Source organism: Delphinapterus leucas, chromosome 12 (genome assembly GCF_059928025.1).
Source record: "Delphinapterus leucas isolate spDelLeu-1000000601 "Yukka" chromosome 12, BTC_Dleu_Yukka2, whole genome shotgun sequence".
Taxonomy (NCBI): domain Eukaryota; kingdom Metazoa; phylum Chordata; class Mammalia; order Artiodactyla; family Monodontidae; genus Delphinapterus; species Delphinapterus leucas.
In genome coordinates, this window is record NC_143140.1 from 16727540 (window position 1) to 16752115 (window position 24576).

General features: G+C 41.7%; 1 protein-coding gene and 1 pseudogene across 2 annotated transcripts; both read left to right on the top strand.

Annotated features, from left to right (window-relative positions):
• Positions 1-597: 597 nt before the first annotated feature.
• Positions 598-21543, top strand: MTO1 (mitochondrial tRNA translation optimization 1). Of its 2 annotated transcripts, XM_022590384.2 has the most exons (13): positions 828-943; positions 1098-1171; positions 3808-4007; positions 4088-4205; positions 8048-8337; positions 10962-11074; positions 11173-11363; positions 11596-11726; positions 12578-12782; positions 12864-13035; positions 16169-16287; positions 19476-19636; positions 21259-21543. In XM_022590384.2, exons 3-13 carry the CDS (start codon positions 3813-3815, stop codon positions 21418-21420), a joined length of 1857 nt encoding a protein of 618 aa, XP_022446092.1. In that variant the 5' UTR covers positions 828-943; positions 1098-1171; positions 3808-3812; the 3' UTR covers positions 21421-21543. The 2 variants fall into 2 exon arrangements, with proteins under 2 accessions (XP_022446091.1, XP_022446092.1); XM_022590383.3 differs by lacking the exon at positions 1098-1171 and having other exon boundaries at positions 598-943.
• Positions 4212-8036, top strand: LOC149747833 (cyclin-dependent kinase 2-associated protein 1 pseudogene; annotated as a pseudogene).
• Positions 21544-24576: the final 3033 nt, after the last annotated feature.

Consider the following 24576-nt stretch of genomic DNA (forward strand, 5'->3'; position numbering starts at 1 on the left):
CCGAGGGCCACGCCCCCTCGCCAGCCCTTTGCTAAGCTATCACTAGCTAGGGCCTGGGGCAAGTATGTAGGAAGGTCAGTCATGTCAGTCGGGTGTAGGTGAGGCAGGAACCGGTTAAGCAGGGGATGTATAGAGAGCAAGAGAACAGCTACCTCCAGCGGCCTAATCATACAGAAGGTTTTAAAAATACCAACTGCAAAAGGCTGGACATTTAACCTTCAACCCTTCCATTCACCTAATTAGCCATCATGAATCTTTCATCCACAAATACATTTGAAGGCCTTTGAAATCGATTCCTATTCAGACTCCAGTCTTCATAAACAGAAGTCAAGGTGATAGCTGCCCCAGAAATTTCAAAGAATCTGATAAAGCAGTCATTCAAATTCTTGTTTGTAGGTGGCCACCTGGTGGTCAGGGCAGCAATTCGCTGAAAAGGACAAAAGATGACTGAGTAGGAGTCCCCCCAGTCCAGAACCATATGGAATCAAACAGCGTGCGCCGACCAAGAAAGGAGGCACACACCTCGCTGACCACCTGCACAGCTGCCGGGTCTTGTTTCATCAGTAAAGTTTCGCCAAACTGCCAATCAGCGGCGACGCTGGACGTAGACGCGCTACGCTGTGACATCAGAACAAAGATGGCTGCTCCCTGAAGACTTTTTTCTCCTAGATGTTTGCCCTTCGCTCGTGTCAGGCTCGGAGTTAAAGACTCGGCCTTTCTCCAACCATGTTCTCCTTCCGAGGCTGTGGTCGCTGGGTCGCGGCTTCACTCACCAAACAGCACCATCCGTCTTCCCGGTTCAGCGGTGACAGCGCGGCGCCCTGGACTCCGCACTTCGACGTGGTAGTCATCGGCGGAGGACATGCGGGGACCGAAGCCGCTGCCGCCGCCGCTCGGTGCGGCTCCCGGACTCTGCTGCTCACGCACCGAGTGGACACCATCGGTGAGTAGCGCGGTGTGGGGCTTGCCTAGGACGCAAGCAGCCAGTGTCCTCCTCCGCCCCCTCCCAGTGCCTGGGATGTGGGCAACCTTTTCCCTCCCTTAAGGCTGGTGAGAATCCTGCCGACTGTGGTTTTAGCCTGATTTGTGTTTCGCAGATCAAGCGGGCCCGGGCCAGAGCTCTAAGACTAGGGGCTATTCTGTGGACCGTGGATTGAGCTGCTGCTGAAAAGTAATTAGTGGGGAGGGTGCGGGGGGCTGGGGGTTGGGGAGAGGGGGTGCCTTGAGAAAAGGGCAAACTGTAGGAATACTGGCTGATACCTTATTTCATTGTTGCCATTTGCCCTTTACTAGCTTGTTGCTTTGGTTAAAGAGTGAATTAGGACTTCCCTGGTGGCGCAGTGGTTAAAAATCTGCCTGCCCATGCAGGGGACACTGTTGGATCCCTGGTCTGGGAAGATCCCACATGCCGCGGAGCAACTAAGCCCGTGAGCCACAACTACTGAGCCCAAGTGCCACTGAGCCTGCGCTCTGGCGCCCGTGAAACACAACTACTGAAGCCCCCGCGCCTAGAGCCCGTGCTCCGCAACAAGAGAAGCCACCGCAGTGAGAAGCCCGCGCACCGCAACTAGAGAAAGCCCATCCATGCGCAGCAACCAGGACCCAACGCAGCCAAAAATAAAAATGTATAAATAAATAAATTTATTTTTTAAAAAAGTGAATTAAAATTATTAGTACTCGTTTACTAAATGACCATTGTGTTTTTCTCGAGATTTTGTGAAGCCCTTTTGAAGAATGAGGGTACTTTTTTATTGCATTCTGTATTCCTACTGAATGTTTATTCCCCAGTTTTGTGCTTAGGACGACCCGACAGTGCTTTTATGCACTTACAGGCTGTGGTTGGACGGCCATAATTTAAACAAGACTCCTCTCTAGCATCATCTTAGATACTAGCTAGGACATTATCCTGTAAATTATGCATGCCTATGTCTTTCCTCTTGCATTTTGCTTAAGAGTGAATAGTAACTGAAATGTTAACTGTGCTTTGTGTAGTGAAATACTTTTTAAAACAACCATTCAGCTCATAACTGTGGAGAAATATGCACTGTTAACAGCGATTCTTTTGGAGAGAGGCTGTATGATCACCCAGGTAAAAACCAGGAATAACAATTTAAAAAATCTAATGAACAAAAAAGTATTGAACTAAGATGATCATTAAATAGTATAAGTAATGTAGTTCTGTCAAGGATAAAGGAATTCCCATCAAAACCCATATTCATTAAGTAGTCATTAATATCCTATAAAAATACCCATTGTATTTTTACCAATATAATATGACCTAAAGGTTCTTTTTAAATAAATAGATTTCAGAGATATTTTAATAACTCTTATATTAATAGATGAGCTTAATAAATGACAATTCTATCTTAAAATCAAAGTCTCATTTTTTTAAGGTAATTGGATGTAGTAGAGTATCAAGTATTTCTGTCCTCAGAAAGATAGCTTTGGCTGAGAAAGCTGAACTTCCATAAGAATACAGAATGCAGGAATTGTCCTCTTTCAATTCAATCATATCATATGCAAATAATGAAGTCAGAGACAGAAAATCTTTTATACTGACCTGGAAAATAATGCTTTTCGACAAACTATTTTTTGGCATTCATGACAAAAGAGAAAAGTCTTCTGACACTAAATCAGACACTGGCAAGTAGGATTACCATGATTACTTTAGATCAATAAAGGTTTACCCCTAAACTGAATTTAGGTCATACTGCCCAAACAATGCCTCATAGGGAATAGTGTTTACCTAAGTAAATAGTGATTCTGTGTCAAAGGAAGGAGGGAAATAATCTACTGCAGCTGTCATCCCTGATTTTAGAGTAGGGACGCTGAGGTACAGAATATTAGATAACTTGCCAAGAACACATGGAGCTTATAAGTGGTAAATCTAGGAACTGAGCCAGATCTCTTGCTCACTCCTAACCCATGCTCCTAATCACAGCACGATTCAGCCTCCCTCTGGAGACCATGAAAACTTTTGGAGGGCTTGTAGCTGGCCACAGTGGATCAGCAGATTGTTGACATAGCTTTCCCACTCTCTACCTCCCATAAGACTTGGGGGATTTAAAGAGAAGGTATAAAATGTGAATTCTACTTTCAGGAAGCTTATAATTTAATTACTTCTGCAAAATAAGCATAAAGAAAACAGCAGATGGCATTTATGGAAGACATACTTGATTATAACTGTGAACCAGTGCAAAGGGACTTCTTAAAATTATGCTTGATTTAGGAAGGTTTCCTGAGGTAAGAATTTCAAGGTCACATTGAAAAGGAAGAAGAAAAGGCAACGTAATGAATGTGTACAAGGGAAAGATTCAAAAGAAACTTTCAACAATGGCTTGTCTTCCAGGATGCCCTGCATAACTTTTTCTCTTTATAAATTTTATTTATTTTGGGCTGTGTTGGGTCTTTGTTGCTGCGCGCAGGCCTTCTCCAGTTGCAGAGAGTGGGGGCTACTCTTCCTTGTGGTGCACGGGCTTCTCGTTGTGGTGGCTTCTCTTGTTGCAGAGCACGGCTCTAGGCGCGCGGGCTTCAGTAGTTGTGCCTTGCAGGCTCTAGAGCACAGGCTCAGTAGTTGTGGTGCACGGACTTAGTTGCTCTGCGGCACGTGGGATCTTCCCAGACCAGGGCTCGAATGCAGGGGGATTCTTAACCACTGTGCCACCAGGAAGTCCCACCCTGAATAACTCTTGCATCCTGTTGGAACTCCAGCATTTTTAGTGTTTGCTTCAAGTTCTTTTATTTTATCAAGACTCACTATATGCAAGATACTAATATATTTATTTTGTTTATGTCCGTTCTCTTTAGGTCAGATGTCCTGTAATCCTTCCTTTGGTGGCATTGGAAAGGGGCATTTAATGAGAGAAGTTGATGCCTTGGATGGCCTGTGTTCTCGAATCTGTGACCAGTCTGGTGTACATTACAAAGTATTAAACCGGCGCAAGGGACCAGCTGTTTGGGGTCTGAGAGCTCAAATTGATAGGAAACTTTATAAACAGAACATGCAGGTAAGAACAGGGCATGAAAACAGGAAAGATTGTAGTGATTGTTTAACTGTTATGTTTCAGCTTGCTTTCTGTTTTGACAGAAAGAAATCCTAAATACACCGCTGCTTACCGTTCAGGAGGGAGCTGTAGAAGATCTCATTCTTGCAGAACCAGAGCCTGAGCACACTGGGAAATATCGCGTCAGTGGTGTTGTTTTGGGTATGTACTGCTTATAGATGATAATAATAGTATCAAACTCCATGTGAGAAATTGATTTTGAGCAGAGTATGGAGAGGTTTTGCTTATTCTAGGAAATTGTTGTGTTTTCTGTTCATACATGAGGAAAACTGTATAAAAAATCATACTTCTCCTTTCATTTTGACAACGAGGCTCACATTCTGTACCATCTTATTTTGGGACTCTGTAGCCTGCATAATTGTGTATTTTCCTCCTGGTGTTTCTTATTTCTGACTTTAAATATTTAAAATTTATATTTTACAGGATTATTATATATGTTTTTTATTTGACTTTTGTATTAATTTTTAAATTAAAATAACACATGCATGTAATTTTTACAAAAATCAAATAGAATTTAAATTTGTATGTAAAAACAATTTCTATTATCTCCCTCTACAGACTTAACCACTTAAAACAGTGATGGGAAGACTTGTGTGTGCACAGTTAATTTTATTGCTTGGGCAACTCTATAGTCTGGTGATTAGGGATTGAACTGGCCTTTTTGTTGGGAACTCCCAAACATCTGTGTCTCTTAGTCCTCAGGCGAAGAATCCATCTTCTGCCAGGGGACTGGACTGTTGGCGCCTGCTAGCATTCTAGGAACAAAATGGTAGGAGGGGCTGTGCTGAAGACTCTCAATCATTTAAAATACAGAGATTAACTTATTTTCCCTGTTTTAAAATTAATTTTTATTATACATTTATTAGTTTTTTTTGAATGGGGAATACATATAACGGTAAACGGTTTAAAGGAGATGAAAGAAGGTAGAATGAAAAGGTGGACTGTCATCTTGTGCCCCAGGCAGCCAGTTTCCTTCCTCGGGAGTATTGCTCGTCTCTGGTGTGATCTTTCTGTGTGTGTGTTTATATTTCCCCCCAACACACATAGCAGTGGCATATTGTACACACTATTCTGTACTTTATTTTTCTTTCCAACCACTTAATCCTGTGTTTGGTTTCCTTTGCTTTAGGGAGCTATGTTTCTTTCTTAAAAGTTCATGTTTTTGTTCTGTATATTACCTTAGTAACTATGATTTTGTATAATATACTTAATCTTCTCTTTCTTCTGTCAGTGTTTACTGACTTCCCTCTGTTGAACAGTTACTAGTTTTATTTTCATTTCCCCTTCTCTCCCCTGCGTCCTTTCCCCTCCAGATTTGATGATTATATTGTTTGATTAGTGTAAGGTAGATCTGTCTGCAGGCAAACCTTCATATGCAGATTTCAACTCTTTCTCTCATTTTCCACCCCCTAGCTTCATTCCTACATTTCTTATATTCAGTCCTCCAGTTTCTGAGCCTTTGCACGGCAAGTTGCTTCATTGTCATCAGTATGTTCTCTTGAGGTTCTTGAGTTAAGGCCTTCTCCCCTCTGCTAAATCAGTTATCACTCTTCCAACCACTTTTTTTAAATTTAATTTTATATTGGAGTATAGTTGATTTACAATATTGTGTTAGTTTTAGGGGTACAGCAAAGTGATTCAGTTATACATATACATATATCCATTCTTTTTCAGATTCTTTTCCCCTGTAGGTTATTACAGAATATTGAGTAGAGTTCCATGTGCTATACTATACAGTAGGTCCTTGTTGATTATCTAGTTTATATGTAGTGTGAATATATTAATCCCAAACTCCCTCCCCACTGCAACCGCTTTCTATCTTCTGAAAATATTTTGAAATTTCTCATCTTTTGACAAATTCTTTCCCATTACTTGTCCTGTGGTTTTATATCTTTTTTGCCCCTTTATTTCATTTTCTTGGAGTTTCAAGAGGGAGAAGAAATCATGTGAGGTGGTCTGTCATATTTAACCAGAAGTCTAAAATTAATTAATTTAAAAAATTAACTGAGAACAACAAAAAGTGCGTGGGAGCTGGGCGGGTGCGCGGACGCCGGGGCCAGGCCCCGCTGCGCCCCGCCGCGTCCCGCCGCTCGGGGGGCATGTCTCACAGCCCGAACTTGACCGCGCACATGCCCGCCGCCTCCGTCAGCGCCTCTGGGAGCGTCCACCCGCCCTCCACCAGTATGGCGACGTCTTCCCAGTACCGCCAGCTGCTGAGTGACTACGGGCCACCATCTCTGGGCTCCGCCCAGGAAACTGGGAAGAGCCCGGTGCCCCAGAGCAAATACGCGGAGCTGCTGGCCATCATCGCAGAGCTGGGGAGAGAGGTCAGACCCCTCTCCGCGGGCAGCTGGAGCGCGATGGAGACCCTGAAACGCGGCATCATCCACGCACGAGGGTTGGTGCGGGAGTGCTTGGCAGAAACGGAACGGAAGGCCGGGTCCTAGCTGCGTCGTGAGCCTGGAAGGTTTTCTGTCTTCTTCCGAGAGGAGAAGTTACAGTAGTTCCTCTCCCGTTAGGATGAAACTTTGCTTTCAAAATGGTAACAGTTTTGTTTCTCCTCCCCCCGCGCCTCTCCCGTGGTTCACCAGGCTCCGAATCTACAGCCTGTAAGATTGAGGAAAGATTTTGTGGTTGTTGGGGAGTTACATTTTAACATCTTTTTTTTTTTTTTTTTTTTTGCGGTACGCGGGCCGCTCACTGCTGTGGCCTCTCCCGTTGCAGAGCACAGGCTCCGGACACGCAGGCCCAGCGGCCATGGCTCACGGGCCCAGCCTCTCCGCGGCATGTGGGATCTTCCCGGACCGGGGGCACAAATCCGTGTCCCGAACCCGTGTCCCCTGCATCGGCAGGCGTACTCTCAACCACTGCGCCACCAGGGAAGCCCAATGGGGAGTTACATTTTAAATAGTGAGGAACTACCCAGGTGTTTGTTGTTGTTTCTCAAAGCATTGATTCAAAAGAGGCACGTAAAAATTACCTGTCTTACAGCAAACTAGTTTGCCTCCAAGATACCAGTGTCTCATTCTCCTCTTTTGAATACATTTATGTTACCCGCATTGTTCTTTGTTCCTTTTCGTAAGCTGATACAACTCGAAGGGGTTTTTTTTGTAGTGCGGACTTGACAGCACACTTAACTAGTAGCTGGTCCCCTCGTTTCCCATACACTATAGATTCTGCTTAATGTAATTTCTTTTTTGCTTAAGCATTTGCATGACTATTAGTGCTTTGAAGTCAATTTTAAAACCCAATTTTAGAAGCCAGAACCACCTAAATGGTCTTGTCAAAAGACTGAACCTGAGGGCTTCCCTGGTGGCGCAGTGGTTGAGAGTCCGCCTGCCGATTCAGGGGACACAGGTTCGTGCCCCGGTCCGGGAAGATCCCACATGCCGCGGAGCGGCTAGGCCCGTGAGCCATGGCCGCTGAGCCTGCATGTCCGGAGCCTGTGCTCCGCAACGGGAGAGGCCACAACAGTGAGAGGCCCGCGTACCGCAAAAAAAAAAAAAAAAAAAAAAAATACACAAGTTATAAATACAGAAGAAAGAGCAACCTCCCAAACCAAACCTAACAAGGATCCCGAAATTTTTTCTGAGACTGTATGTAGATTTCAGTTCTGCCTTTCCTGTAAGTTGATCCAAACATCTGGAAGAAAATGGAACTGTTTGCATCTTTTTATTTATTACTCGATGTAATAAGGCTTATTTTCATTAACAGCTTGTAAAAAAAAAAAAAAATTATCTGAGACTATTCAGTGCTGACAAGGTTTTAGGAACATGTGTATCGGTGAGAATACATTATGCTCTCCATCCCAGCTTTCTCGGATTCTTGAGATTGATAACATATAGGCTTCTTACTGATTTAAAATCTTTTTCAAGTTTCTGAAGACAAAATTTTTCCGTAGTTTTACTACAAAATAGTCACGTTCCAATTTGATCCATGGTAACAATTAGAACCTGAGTTTTATTTTGTTTCCTATCCTTTAGTGAATGGAAGTACAGTGTATGCGGAGAGTGTGGTTCTAACTACTGGGACGTTTCTGAGAGGCATGATTGTAATTGGATTGGAGATGCATCCAGCAGGACGTTTAGGGGATCAGCCTTCCATAGGGTTGGCTCAGACTCTGGAGAAGTTGGGGTTTGTGGTGGGAAGATTGAAGACTGGGACTCCGCCCCGGATCGCCAAAGAATCCATTAATTTCAGCATTCTAAACAAGCAGACACCAGATAATCCATCCATACCGTTCAGCTTTATCAATGAGACAGTGTGGATCAAGGTGAGATCATTTATGAAAATCTGGCTTTAAACAGAGGATATAGACTAACCTTTTTTTTCTTTCTTTTTTTTTTTGATAGCAATTCACTTTTCTTCACTATTAGTGTGCAAAAAAGGGATCTTTAAAAGGATTAGCTGATTTGGCTACTTGGGTATTTCCCCATAAATTCTTAAATTTCATTACTTTGATAACTTTGCCTATTTAAACTTTTTGAAATAGTTTCAGAAAAGTTGTAAGACTGTGAAACTCCTATAAACCATTGAAATTCACCCATTGTTAATATTTTGCCCTCTCTCCATATATAGAGACATAGATACATGTATATATTTAATGTATAAAACAGTAATATACACATTTATTTATTTTAAATTTATTTATTTTTGGTTGCATTGGGTCTTTGTTGCTGCGCACGGGCTTGCTCTAGTTGCGGCGAGCGGGGGCTACTCTTTGTTGAGGTGTGCGGGTTTCTCATTGCGGTGGCTTCTCGTTGCAGAGCACGGGCTCTAGGGTGCGCGAGCTCAGTAGTTGTGGCACACGGGCTGAGTTGCTCCGCGGCATGTGGGATCTTCCCGGATCAGGGCACGAACCCGTGTCCCCTGCATCGGCAGGCGGATTCTTAACCACTGCGCCACCAGGGGAGCCCCCCACATTTATTTTTACTCTTTTTTCTTTTCCAGAAACATTTAAAAGTTACAGAGATTATGACCCTTTACCTCGAAATACTTCAGTCTGCATCTCAACTAAGCTCAAAGACATCCTCTTTTTTTTTTTTTTAATAGACATCCTCTTTTATAACCTCAGTGCAGTGATGAAATTTGGGGAATTTAACATTGACACAGTGCTGTTATCTAATACAAAATCCATAGATTTTGTTGATTGTCCCAATACTTTTTTGTCCCAACATTTTTTTTTTCCAATCTAGGATCACATATTGCATTTAATTGTCATTTCTCTTTAATCTGGAACAGTTCCTCAGTCTTTTTTTTTTAAATAAATTTATTTATTCATTTATTTTTGTCTGCGTTGGGTCTTCGTTGCTGCACACAGGTTTTCTTTAGTTGCAGCGAGCAAGGGCTACTCTTCGTTGCAATGCACGGGCTTCATATTGCAGTGGCTTCTCTTGTGGAGCACGGGCTCTTGGCGTGCGGGCTTCAGTAGTTGTGGCTCGCGGGCTTCAGTAGTTGTGGCTCATGGGCTCTAGAGCGCAGGTTCAGTAGTGGCGCACGGACTTAGTTGCTCCGCGGCATGTGGGATCTTCCCGGAACAGGGCTCGAACCCATGTCCCCTGCACAGGCAGGCGGATTCTTAACCACTGCGCCGCCAGGGAAGTCCCAGTTCCTCAGTCTTTAATGGCACTGATACTTTTGAAGATACAGGCTACTTCTACCTATCCTTTGAATTTAAAACACAAAAAAATGTATATTTTGTGTTTAGAATTAAGGGCTAATATTTGATGGTCCTAGTTTCTGGTGAGTGTTACCCTGATGAGTGGCTCCAAGTGTTATTTTGAGCAAGTGACTTTTATATTTTCACTTTGGTAAAATGTAAATCATGATGATACTTTCCTAGTGTGTATATTTTTAAACTTTTTTTTTTGTTGTTTCTGTTTTTGCATTACGCGGGCCTCTCACTGTTGTGGCCTCTCCCGTTGCGGAGCACAGGCTCCGGACGTGCAGGCTCAGCGGCCATGGCTCACAGGCCTAGCCTAGCTGCTCCGCGGCATGTGGGATCTTCCCGGACCAGGGCACGAACCCGTGTCCCCTGCATCGGCAGGCAGACTCTCAACCACTGCGCCACCAGGGAAGCCCAAACTTTTTGTTTTTTAGTTTTATATTTTATTTTTGGCCACGCCACACAGCGTGTGGGATCTCAGTTCCCTGACCGGGGATTGAACCCGTGCCTCCTGCAGTGGCAGTGTGGAGTCCTAACCACTGGACCACTAAGGAATTCCCTGTTTTGACATTCCTGGTTCACTTTCCTCAATACTTTGTTCTTGATTAGTTTTAAAGCAACAATCCCAGACATCACATCATTTCACTCAGATACACTTTGGTACATGTCTTTAACAAATAAGGACTTTGTAAAAATCGACACAGTACTATTATCACACGTAGCAGAACATAGTTTCTTAACATCGTCTGATATTCAGTGCTCAGTTTTCCCTAGTTTTTATAGTTGTTTTTAAATGTTTATTTTAAATGTTTTTTTTTTACAGTTGTTTTATTTGAACCAAGAACCAAATGACTTTGGACTTTGGATAATATGCTTATAATAGTTCCCCTCTTTTTTTTTTTTTTTTTTTACATTTATATGTGGAAGAAACCGAGTCATTTCTTTTCTGAAGTTTCCTACATTCTAGATTTGTCTGATTTCAACCCTCTGGTGCCTTAAACATGTTCCTGCATCCTCTGTATTTCCCGTAAACTGTTGATCTGGAGGCTTGCGAAAATTTAGGCTCATCTTTTGGGTTGTTTTTAACAAGCATACTTCACCATTAGCATTTGGCATTGTGCATAGATTTAATATCTATAAAAGTAAGTGCATATCGTGTGTGGCATTTATTTGAATGAGAGGCAAACTAATAGAGAGGCAAAACAATGTTGTAACTAGTTCCTGTGTTTTAGCCAGAAGATCAGCTGCCATGTTACTTGACTCACACCAACCCTCAAGTGGATGAGATTGTCCTTGAGAACCTTCACCTTAACTGTCACATTAAGGAAACTACAAAAGGACCCCGGTAAGGACAAAATATCAGTGCTCAATTACTGTAAGGAACAATGTCAACCCTCTTTTGTTTGTTTCATTAAATTTTTAAATTTCAATGTCCTTTTCTAGATACTGTCCCTCCATTGAATCAAAGGTTTTGCGCTTTCCAAACCGTCTGCATCAGGTTTGGTTGGAACCTGAAGGAATGGATTCTGACCTCATCTACCCGCAAGGGTTATCTGTGACACTGCCAGCTGAATTACAAGAGAAAATGATCACGTGCATCAGAGGCTTGGAGAAAGCTAAAATGATTCAGCCAGGTAAAGAGAATGCCAGCTGCCCTTCAGTCTGAGCTCAGCACTGCTTAGCAGACGGTGAGGAGATCTTAGCCACAGTCATGATTGCTTAGAGCCTCAGAACACAAAGCCCAACATCTGTGCATTTAAAATAGTCTTCGTTTTTAAAGAGCATTTAATGATAATCTTTGCATCTCTACCTTGAGGCAAATCCAGCACTGTTTTTATTATTTTTTACCATTTATTCTTTGGCCAGGCTATGGTGTTCAGTATGATTACTTGGACCCCCGTCAGATCACTCCTTCTCTCGAGACTCATTTGGTGCAGCGGCTCTTCTTTGCTGGACAGATAAATGGCACTACTGGTTATGAGGAAGCTGCAGCTCAAGTAAGAGGTTGTTCAGATGTTACTGAACAGAAAAGGACTATTTAACTGGTGTTCCTCCTCTTGATGTCTGTTATGATAGCTGTATAGAGCTTAGATACAACTCAGAACTACAATAGAAGACTTACTCTGTTTCAGAGTCTACAACAGGATTTTAAAACCACTGTGCCTTTATTACTCTTTTCTGAGCTCCTAGATCCAATAGCATATTTCGATTAGATTTATTATATTGCTTCTGAAATTTAAAAAAAAAGAAAATTTAGTTCTTTTAAACTAACTTTATTGAAAATTACCCTATTATTATTCCTTTTTTTTTTTTTTTTGCGGTACGCGGGCCTCTCACTGTTGTGGCTTCTCCCGTTGTGGAGGACAGGCTCCGGACGTGCATGCTCAGCAGCCATGGCTCACGGGCCCAGCCGCTCCACGGCACGTGGGGTCTTCCCGGACCGGGGCATGAACCCGTGTCCCCTGCATCGGCAGGTGGACTCTCAACCACTGCGCCACCAGGGAAGCCCTATTATTCCTTTTTAAGCAGAAAGCTATGTCATTGTTACTTGTAAGTAGGAAAAGGCTAAAAAGAGTCTTACAAGTGGATTTTTAAAAAAAAGATTAGCCCACCTAGGTTTATTAGGAATATTAGATATTTTTTAAAACAATGAATCATAGCATTCTAAACTGGTACATTACCCATATTCTGTTTCTGAATATGGACCACATTTTCTGTCTTTGTTCTATCCCTGCTGGGCAGGGCCTGCTTTCTCACTTCCTGAGCCATTTTTTCCAGGTAGTATCTGAATAGGATAGCTCTTTGTTCAGTTCATAATGGCCTTTTAAACATTTCAGTCCTCTTGTAGGGTGTGATAGCTGGAATCAATGCAAGTCTTCGGGTCAGACACAAGCCTCCTTTTGTCATTAGCCGAACAGAAGGCTACATAGGAGTCTTGATTGATGACCTCACCACGCTGGGTACCAACGAACCATACCGCATGTTTACCAGCCGAGCTGAGTTCCGCTTGTCATTGCGTCCTGATAACGCCGACAGCAGGCTCACGTTCCGAGGTAACTCTTCACTGAGTCTTGCAACCAGATTTCCTCTCCTTTAAGACCTCTTTCATTATAGTCTCTCCCTCCCTCTTCTAGGGTACAAGGAAGCTGGTTGTGTGTCCCAACAACGATATGAAAGAGCTACTTGGATGAAGTCTTCTTTAGAAGAAGGCATTTCTGTGCTAAAATCCATTGAGTTTCCAAGTTCTAAATGGAAAAACTTAATCCCAGAGGCTTCTATAAGTATTGGTAAAAGTCTACCTCTCAGGTATGCATTTTTAATGTAGACCTTTCTTACTGTTTTTTTTTTGCGGTACGCAGGCCTCTCAGTGTTGTGGCCTCTCCCGTTGCGGAGCACAGGCTCAGCGGCCATGGCTCACGGGCCCAGCTGCTCCGCGGCATGTGGGATCTTCCCGGACCGGGGCACGAACCCGTGTCCCCTGCATCGGCAGGCGGACTCTCAACCACTGTGCCACCAGGGAAGCGCCTTTCTTACTTTTTAAAGAAAAATGAAATCATTTCAGAGAGATATTACCTATAAATTCCCTACCTGCACGTTTTAAATGAATGCAGCTATTACATTTGCTTCTTTTCAGGATCCTTTAGATGTAACTTATCTCTTTATTCATTAATGATAGTATATACGATTCTAAATTATTTTCATTTTTTATTTAATTTCTCTGTGGCTCCCACTGAGTTCTTCTGGCTTGCCTAAGATTTAGGGGGTACAAACCAAGAAATAGAGTGATCTGCTTTCTTTTTTAGGCAGGGAGCAATTGGAGTGGTCTCATCTTGCCTGTGAGGTATAGCAGGGAAACTTTGATTAAGCATAGTGTTATAAATTCTTTGGACTTAATTGAAGAGTCCCTTGCTACATTTTAGGGTTTTGTCCTTGTTTTTACCATTCTGGTTATATGGACTCTAAGTCTAAAGGGCATTAATATAGAGCTTTTTTGCTTCAGAGGTATGTTCCTAAAAACCTTGCATAATTCAAAATCTGCGTCTTTCACCACTGCTTTTTCCCATTTAAAAAATGTAAGCTAATCGGGGGTGTGGGATGCTCAGAAGGCATAAATCTACAATCATCGTATCTTAGAAGCACACATGCTGGCTTGATCTTGCAACTGTGTCTCCAGTATGTTTTTCCTTTATAGTTTTCCTTTATTTCCAACCCCTGTTTTCCTTGTGAGGGATTCTGTGAACTTAAAGGTATACCCATTTTAATGCTACTTTTTATTATCTCTAATCTTTCCAAGTGCTCTCCCCTTAACTAACAGCCAGACATAGCATGCCTTTGTTTGGCTTTCATGTCATCACAGTGTTTTATTGTTTACAATTTCTGTTCCCAGATTTTCATTTTCACGGGAATTTCCCAAAGCACCGGCACCATGGTTAGAGGATAGTAAGCAGGTTTTTAGTTATAGTAATAGTAAGTAATAAATAACCTGTGTAGTAGTCACCCAAACCAGGGGATCTCATTCACAGGAAAGACAGCCTGGTTCACAAATAAGGGTGCTGGATGTATTTGTTTACCAGCTAAGTGGTACCGGGAGATGGTAGTAGTATAAACATAGTTTTATAATTCGCTCAGTTGTCCAGCTATTTGTTTGTGTAAATTTAAGAGGGTTCACATTATTTCAAACTTTGCAAAAGAATTTATAACATTATGCTTTGTTTAGATCAAATATTGCACTATTTCAAATTTTGTATAATTAGAATTTACATTCAATGTGACTAACGTGGATTGAGGTCATAGTGAGAGCATGGGAAGTGATTTTTTTCAACACAGTTTAAAATGCGAATTGATGAATAAAAATATGAAAAAGGAGGCTGTCAGTTTTATGTTTTTACCTAACTAATCCCATGAGTAGCCATTTTGTTAAGGTGATACTTTTAAAAACCAGTAATTTGGCCAAATGCTTTCCTTGTTTATTCAGGTGTCTTTCATTTCAGAAGGAAGTGGTGACAGTGACCGGGCCTCATTTGATTTCAGCAGAATATTTATAGTCTAGGGTTCAGCCTCCCTAAAAGAACCCACTTTATCAGTTCCTAGATATGTAAAGCTAAAAAGAAACTTGGGCAAAGGACATGTGTTGCATCTACGGCACACGTGGTGGGCTCTGTGCCGGCCTGAGAAGTTGAACTGGACTTCGAGCTGGCATTTTGACAGAAGAGATCCACAGGTGCATGTGCATACACATCTCCTGTCATGATTACAGGGAAACGCATTGACCTGCCAGGTAGCGCAGAAGCTGTCTCTTGTGTTCTGTGGAAGTGTGCTAGCTTGTCCTTCTGTGCCAGACCTCTGCACTCTGAGGCTTAGGCTTCATTCAAAGCTGGTCTTGAAGTTTGGGCCTGCAAACAGCTCCAAGCCTTATAAACAAATTATTTAAAACCTTTTTAAAAGTTAAATGGTCACAGGCTTTTCTTTGAGGTCACTATCCTGCAAGATTCCATGGTAGCTGTTTTTTCAGTTAGTCGTTAGGAGGTGTGTTCCAGCATGTTCTATCATTTCTGAAAGGACAACCCCTTTCCTTTCGGAGTTTAGGGTTATTTGGTTTCATTCTAGCTTATCTGATGAGGCCTCTGAAATTAGTTGACATAATTCATCTCGTGGAGCACAACAAAGTTGACAGCTCCTTGTGGAGAGAGGGTCTAGCCTTTCCTAGGCCGTCTGAGGAAGAGATGAGTCAGGCATCTGTAGAGGGTGGTGAGGCATGACCCTGGTGATAGGATGAGCTGTAAAGAAGGCATCTGGGAGGCCTGGAAGAACTTGGGACCCAAGGATGGGCAGAGCTCACTTTCTGTTGCCTAGATAATTAATTGGTTTAATTGGTTTTGGGTGGACAGAGTTGATCAAAAAAGCAATCTATTAAAAGAGGGAAAGATCAACGTAAACAAAAATAAAATTAAGGGAAACTGTACAGATCAGTGAGGCCTTGTGAGAACCAAACAAAATGAGAAGGAAACAGTGGATATTTTGCAGTCTTGGAGAGCAAGCCAGGAGATCTTCAGCTGGTTCCGAGCACACGTGCAAACACATTCACAGGACGTGGGCTTAATGTGACTTAGATGTAAATTCTTGTGGAGTTCAATCAAACGCTTGTTATCAGAGGATATTCTGTCCTTACAAGAAAGGGAGGACAAGTAGATTATTGCAGTGCTACCAGCAACTTATCCCTCATGATAAAGGAAGGGAGTTGAGGAGAATCACATGCTAATCTTCTTGAGGTCCTACTGTGTTGCAGTTGCTGCTGCGTTTGCTCACTGTACTTGGGAAGAATTAGAAATATATTGATATTATTTATTCTGAGATTTGTATTATTTTCAGGGTATCTTGTTCTTAATCTGCTTGATATAATATGGACCCCTGTGTTAATGAAACTTTTATGTATTTGTAGAGCTCTCGATGTTCTGAAGTATGAGGAAGTTGACATAGAGTTGTTGTCCAAGGCTGTTCCAGAGCCCTTGAGGAAGTACACCAAATGTAGAGAGCTAGCCGAAAGACTGAAAATAGAAGGTAGAAAATACTTTTTTACTTAGGATGTCTGTATGTTCTCCTTCCCTTTCGTGCAAATTGTGAATGGATGGCAGATCCACAAAGAGCTCTCTGTCAAGAGGAGCCATTATTACCATAGGACCAGCATCATCTTAGGCTCTAACCACTCAGAGTGGGGTTCCCAGATAGCATTGCAACATGTGGGGGCATGCTAGGGATGCAAAATCTCAGGCTCCACCCCAGACCCACTGAGTGAGCATCTGCTTTTTAACAAGATCCCTCCATGATTTGTGTGTATATTTCATGTTTGGGAAGTGCTACTGTAGAGCTCTCCTTTAAAAAAAACAACAAAACCCCCCCTTTTTTTTTCTTTTGAACTTTTTTTTTAACATTCCCCCCACCCTTTTTCTTTAGATTTTTTTTTCCCTCCTCCACCCTGCTGCTAAATTATAAGATCTAACGCAAACGTGATCAAGGTGTGTTCCAGACTTGTAAACTTGCCTGTTGTAAGAAAGTAATCTTTATTATTTTTTTATATTTATTAATTAATTTATTATTAATTCACTTATTTTGGCTGCACCAGGTCTTAGTTGTGGCATGCGGGATCTCTAGTTGCAGCATGTGGAATTCTTTAGTTGCAGCATGTGAACTCTAAGTTGCGGCATGCATGCGGGATCTAGTTACCCAACCAGGGATCGAACCCGGGCCCCCTGCATTGGGAGTGCAGTGTCTTACCCACTGGACCACCAGGGTAGTCCCTACATTTTCCCCATTTTAATGTTCTAATAATGAGAAAAATAATGCTATCTTTGGCTTTGACAATATATTGAAATACTCTTCCATTAACAAATACTTACTTTGTATCAGGCAAAGAAATCCACAGTCTGCCCTTGTACATTATTATAACATTTGGTGTGCTCTCATACTCTTTGTCAATATATTGACCATCAAGGTCACATGTGACTTTTGGAGTTGCACTGAATTCTTTTAAAGTTTTTCTTTATTTAAAAAAATTTCAAAGATAAACAAATATTGAGAATAACATTAGCTTCTGCATTGTGATAGATTTTTTTCCTCCAGTGGAAAATTATGTGGAGAAAAAGGCAGGGAACAGAATGAGATGGGGGAGAAGGGTAGGAAAAGCAGGATAATGATGGATTGTTCAAACAGGAAAGGACTTCAGGCTCCTTGGGGACCAGCGAAGGTGGTAAGAATGCTGCATTCCTTCTAGCAGTGATAATTTTCTTTCAGTTCCAGAGAGGTCACCTTGCTGTACTTTGGCTGCATATATAGGATGACCCAAGCTCTACCTATCATTCTTCCAAATGACCAGACCCTAGTCATTTGCTAATGTGTAAGAAATATTGTTAACCTTTTATCTCAACACCATGACCTTTCTATTGAGTAAAAATTACTTTATTGAACATTTAGGCTGTTAGCATCTGGCTGTTATACTTTAAACTTGGTTTGCAGTTTTGTTTTGTCCAATAAGTCATCCAGAATAATTATCTTTAACTTGTTTATAGGAAACCCTGACTTCAGCCACGGAGTAGCTACTGTTTTGCCTTGTTCTTTAAAGACTCTGGCATATATATAGAGTCTAATTTCTATCCATGGCTTAAAAGAAACTACACTAAGTTAAAAAGTAACACATATCAGTGGTTTTCAAATCACTGCCTTGGATCCTCCACTAGACAAGTTTCTTCAAGAAACTGCGAGGCAGAAATTAGTTTGATTCTTTTTTATAGTTATCTCTCATGTTTTGCTGTATACATATTTGAAAGATTAAATATGTCTTTAGCATATACATTACCTCTTCATTTATATTCTGTGATCCTATAAAGAGTCTATTCATGAGTCATAAAATTTCATTCCAATTTGTTGTACTAATTTGTTATATATTGTATTAATCACATGCCTTATTTCATTTGATACTTGAAAGTGTCCTATGAAGGATAGCTACTAGCATTATGTCTTAATTTTAGAGATAAGTAAGTGATAACTTGCCCAGCATCACACAATTGGTGAGTGGCAGAGCTGGGATTTGAACCTAGCATGTCTGACTATGAGGCCTGTGCACCTCGCAACTATCCTTTGTTGTCATAAAGACCATCATAAGTCCTCCGGGTCATCCCTTAACATTTCTAGATAAAGCAGCTGAGGCCCAGAAGGATAATGATGTGTCCATAGTTAGAGGGTAGTTTACTGGCAGAGCCAGGCTCAGAGCTGAGATTTTCTGGCTGCCAGTCGAGTGATGGAAGCAGATACTGCCAGAACCTTTAGGGAAGACTTGCTTTCTTAAACAGGACAGAATGACCACCTCAATTTAGGTTTTAAAACAGGTTTTGGATTTACTTTTCTAAGAACAGAATGCTTTAATTACAAAATAATTGCTGAATTATCTTCCTGACTTCTGAATAACACCTTAAATTATTTAAATTACGTTATCACCTAAGAAGATCTTCTTTTTTAAATTATAGCTTTATATGGACATAATTTAGAAAACCATCTTCTTGGAGAAACGTCTTTTTAAAAAATATTTATTTATTTATTTATTTATGGCTGTGTTGGGTCTTTGTTGCTGCGTGCGGGCTTTCTCTAGTTGTGGCGAGCGGGGGCTACTCTTAGTTGCGGTGCGCGGACTTCTCATTGCGGTGGCTCCTCTTGTTGCGGAGCACGGGCTGTAGGCGCATGGGCTTCAGTAGTTGTGGCTCACGGGCTCTAGAGCGCAGGCTCAGTAGTTGTGGCTCACGGGCTTAGTTGCTCCACGACCTGTGGGATCTTCCCGGACCAGGGCTCGAACCCGTGTCCCCTGCATTGGCAGGCGGATTCTTAACCACTGCACCACCAGGGAAGCCCTTGGAGAAACATCTTTAGGACTTAAAATTCAAACCTACGGCCTATTGAAGGAAACGTTCCACCAAAATTTGTACTGAGAAGGAAAGCAATTTCTTTTTTTACTTTTAATTTTCTAGATTTTTGAAATGAAAAGAACATGGAATAAACTACCATACAGAATGTTGTAGTTAATACGCAAGATACTCCCTCTCTTTATTTTAGCCTCAATGTCCTCATCTGTGAAAGGGAACACCTACGCCACCTGTCTCATGGTACTGAGATCATGTATGCAAAAGCTCTCTAAATTGTAAAAAACTAAAAATGTAAGTTGTTAATGTAATCTGCATATCATAATTAATTTTGTTCACCAGCCACATATGAATCAGTATTGTTCCATCAGCAACAAGAAATAAAGGAAGTTCAGCGAGATGAAGCTCTCCAACTGCCAAAAGACCTAGATTATTTGACTCTCAGGGATGTGTCTTTGTCCCATGAAGTTCGAGAGAAGCTACATTTCAGTCGCCCACAGACGGTAAGAAAACAGGCAGTGGATAGGAACGGTTTATAAAGAGCCAGAGCTTTAATTTTTAAAACCTGGATTTACAGTGGCCACATAACTAACTTTTATTTCATCATAAAAAGCTTAATCTCTTATTTTCATATTCTCTTTGTATGACAGATGTCAGTATGTTTTTATGAGATGAAAAAGCTTAGTCTAAATAAGTAACTGGAAGTCAAGAATTGGGTTGATTATAATTATCCTCTAGTCCCAACCTTGCGCTAAACTGTCAGTGCAAACTTGTATATATGCATGACTTAAAAGAAACTACTTTAGGTTAAAATAGAATATATATCAGTAGTTTTCAAATCATTACTTGGATCCCCGCCCTAGGGATTCCATAGTGGTGTGTTGGGAGCCACTAGGAGGAATAAGGGGGCCAAAGAGGCCCCCCACCCCATGCTCCTGCTTGTGTGCGTGTGTGTGTCTATGTGTGTTTTGCATTTGCGTGAGTGCATGTGCACCCAGCTGTAAACATCTGGTAAAAACTTTATAGTATATAATATTGGACTTGTAACAAGAAATATTTAAAGACTGGTAGGCTGTATTTATTGATTCTGAGACACACATTTTAACATCTCTGAAACTGGGTTGTATCTTAAAAATTGATGATGTATCATAGTTTAATGGGCAGTGGGTTGTGTTTGTTTTGGTTTTGGTAATGGTTCATAAAAATAAAGGGGCACTTAACCATAGTCTGCAAAAATTTTTTAAAAAAATAGTTTTTAAAGGGAGGAGTGATTTCATGGTGTTCATGAACTTAACATGGTGTTCTTAGTAAAAGTCATTGTGGAAAGTGGGCGGAGAGGCTCTAAGTTTTATAACTGTATCCTATTCATATTGGGTTATGTTTCTGTGGATACTCACTGGGCTGCACTGCCCAGTATGATAGCCGTTAGCCAAATGCGACCATTGACATTAATTAAAATTAAATTAAAAATTCAACTCTTCAGTCATACTAGCCACATTTCAAGTGCTCAGTAGCTACAATAGGCTATTGGCTACCATATTGGGCAGTGCATTTTTACTGTGCAAATGTTATAGAAAATTTACATTATCACAGAAAATTGGATTGCACAGAACTGGTCATCGGAGTTCACCTCTTATCCAAAATTCTAAAATACAAAAAGCTCTGACAAATGCCTGCTACAGACTCATTTGGTGGCAAAACAGACCTGAACTGATATGAGGTCTTTATACCACTTGGAGTGAATAATTCATACATTTCACTGTAAAAATACACCACAGAACTATTACTGAGATTAATTATAGAGTGCTACCCAACACACTGCTAGTGACGTTAGATTAGTTTAATGAAGAGAAAAGGTTAGGTACTCTACCATCTGTTAGTTACAAGATCTTGGACAACTCATCTTAATGTCTGTGAGCCTCAGTTTCCCGTTTGTAAAATGAAGATATTAATAATAACCACATTTCTTTTATCTACTTTCTGAGTTATTTTGAAGATACATTAAGATAATAGTTTTAAAAATATTTCATAAACTGTAACATACAGATTGTTAGCAGGAGGAAAATAGATTTGCTTATAATTGACATAGCTTATTTATGTTTCTCTTGTGGTTTTTAATTCCTAGATTGGGGCTGCCAGTCGTATACCTGGAGTGACACCTGCTGCCATCATCAATCTGCTCAGATTTGTGAAGACCACTCAGCAAAGACAGGCAGCTATGGATAGATTGCCCAAAACTGATCAACATTTATGTAATACAGACAAACTTGAAGATAGGCAGTTATAGCTTTCTATTCATAGAAGACTTTTAATCAATACAAGAGTATAGATAGGAGATAAGATGTATTTTTTTTTAGCTTACTATTAGTAACAAAGTTTATTTACCTAATTAAATCCAATCTAATCTTAATCGCTCCTGACAATGTACAAAATTCTTTTCTCAAAGTTCCCTTTTTTCACAAATGTTTTATCACTTTTTATATCCATATGATTTGTCCCTTAGTTTGCCCCATCCAGAAACAAACAGCTCTAGGACAAAATTATTACCATCATTTTTCCTCAACAAAAATATCTCCATTCTTGGGCTTCCTTGGTGGCGCAGTGGCTAAGAATCCGCCTGCCAATGCAGGGGACACAGGTTCAAGCCCTGGTCTGGGAAGATCCCACATACCGCGGAGCAACTAAGCCCGTACGCCACAACTACTGAGCCCGTGTGCCACAACTACTGAAGCCCGTGCACCTAGAGCCCGTGCTCTGCAACAAGAGAAACCACCACAATGAGAAGCCCGCACACCGCAACCAAGAGTAGCCCCTGCTTGCGGCAACTAGGGAAAGCCCATGCACAGTAAGAAAGACACAATGCAGCCAAAGATAAAAATAAGTAAAATAAATAAATTTTTTTAAAAACTCCATTTTTTTTTTTTTTTGCGGTACGCGGGCCTCTCACTGTTGTGGCCTCTCCCGTTGCGGAGCACAGGCTCCGGACGCGCAGGCTCAGCGGCCATGGCTCACGGGCCCAGCCGCTCCACGGCATGTGGGATCCTCCCGGACCGGGGCACGAACCCGTGTCCCCTGCATCGGCAGGCAGACTCTCAACCACTGCGCCACCAGGGAAGCCCCAACTCCATTCTTTATACCTTCCCTTGCCGACAACACATATCCTACTTGCTTTACACAGTGAAATGCTTCCCTTATCATTTTTAGTAGCTTTAATTGCATATTACAATTTTTAACCCTTAAAAGCCTTAACAAAATGAAGAAACAAGTAATTGAACTTATACCAGCATTTACTGACTGGCAAACTTATGAACATATTCCATAACCTCTAAAAACTTAACATCTTTCTCATAGCATAATTTCTCTTTAATGTGGTACAAGATACGTGTTTAATAAACCCAAACATCTTCTGAAGTTCCACTAATTAACCCAAGGCTGAAGTCTCAGGCAAGGCGGGCTTTGTATTTTAAGGACATGATAAGAGTTAACTTCAAGCTTTCTCCTAGGCATATTTTTGTTCTCTCAGGGTCAGAATTCTGAAAACAGTATTTCATCAAGCTAGCTTCCTCTAAGTGCACTTCCCAACACAAACGGTCCTCAATGTCAGACACATGTCAGAACCAATTGGCAAAATGCCCAAATAGCACTTCATGCTCAAAAAAGTAGTTTGCCGGGTGCACACCGGTAGACTCGGTCTTGGAGCTCGTCAGCTCGTTTGGAGGCATCTTTCCGTTCCACCAAGGAAAAGCGTACTATTGGCAGCCAGTGCCGAGCAGGGGACAAACAGGGAGGAGCCCCGAAACAAATGGTTTCGACAGCTGCTAGGAATGTCCCCCTAAATCCCCCTCCTGGGGCCAGCGAGCCACGAGCAGCGGGGTCCTCGCAGCCATCCCAGCACGTCGTCAAGGCGGCGGCTCTGCTCCAAGATGTATTTCTATTTAGCACCTGTTAATCTTATTAGGTTATTATAGCTTTGTCATTAATTTATGAATAGGAGAGAGATTATAACTGCTTTTTGTGTATCTGAAAAAATAGTTATAAACTCTTGATTTATGCTCTTTCAGGTGCTCTAATACTATTAATATAAGTTTGGGCAGTGTTCATCAAAGAGAGATATGGTGGAACTAAAACTAAACCTGAGAAGAAAATCTCAGCCTGCAGCTAAGGCCTCTGTCGGGAATTCCCTGGCGGTCCCGTGGTTAGGACTCTGCACCTTCCACTGCAGTGGGCCTGGGTTGGATCTCTGGTCAGGGAACTAAGATCCCGCAAGCCGCGCGGTGCAGCCAACTGAATTAAATTATTTAAAAAATAAGGACTATACAAAATTATCTCACTTAAAGGAATATTTCAAAACAGCCTACCTCCTGGCGCTGCCAGCCAGAAGCACTACAGACTATGACACCCTAGGAAAAATCAGCTAAAAATGTAACCTTACTCAGTACAGTTACTTCATAGAAATCCCCCAACAATGATAATAGTCAGCCTCCAACAGCGGTCGGCCTTGTGATTCCCAACACCCACTACAGACCACACTGCCTGGTAGTCTGAAAAGCTGGGCATATACTAAAGTTCATTTCAACAGGAACACAACAATTAAAAAGAGGAAATGATAAACACTAAGCCTCTGTCAAATCATTGGTTGAGGGGGAGGGAGGGAAGATGAAGATAAGAGACCTATGCTAAATTAAACCATCACGGCCTTGAGTTATGAAGCTACCTAATAGCCAACCAAGAGTTTTAATTTTATTACTGATTGTTTTCAAATATTTTGTCAGGGACTTCCCTAACGGTCCAGTTGTTAACACTTCGCCTTCCAACGCAGGGGGTGCGGGTTTGATGCCTGGTCGGGGAGCTAAGATCCCACATGCCTTGAGGCCAAAAAAACATAAAACAGAAGCAATATTGTAACAAAGACTTTTTAAAATGGTCCACATCAAAAAATAAATAAATAAATAAAAATAAAACAGGGCTTCCCTGGTGGCGCAGTGGTTGCGAGTCCGCCTGCCGATGCAGGGGACACGGGTTCGTGCCCCGGTCTGGGAAGATCCCACGTGCCGTGGAGCGGCTGGGCCCATGAGCCATGGCCGCTGAGCCTGCGCGTCCGGAGCCTGTGCTCTGCAACGGGAGAGGCCACAGCAGTGAGAGGCCCGCGTACCGCAAAAAAAAAAAAAAAAAAAAAAAAAAAAAATATATATATATATATATATATATATATATAGTCATTTTTGAATTTCAGCCTCGATTGGAATAGCCATGGCTTTTCCCCTTCAGAGATTTCAACTCCTAGGACTTCCCTGGTGGCGCAGTGGTTAAGAATCTGCCTGCCAATGCACGGGACACGGGTTCGAGCCCTGGTCCAGGAAGATCCCACGTGCTGCGGAGCAATGAAGCCCTTGCACCACAACTACTGAGCCTGTGCTCTGGAGCTCGTGAGCCACAACTACTG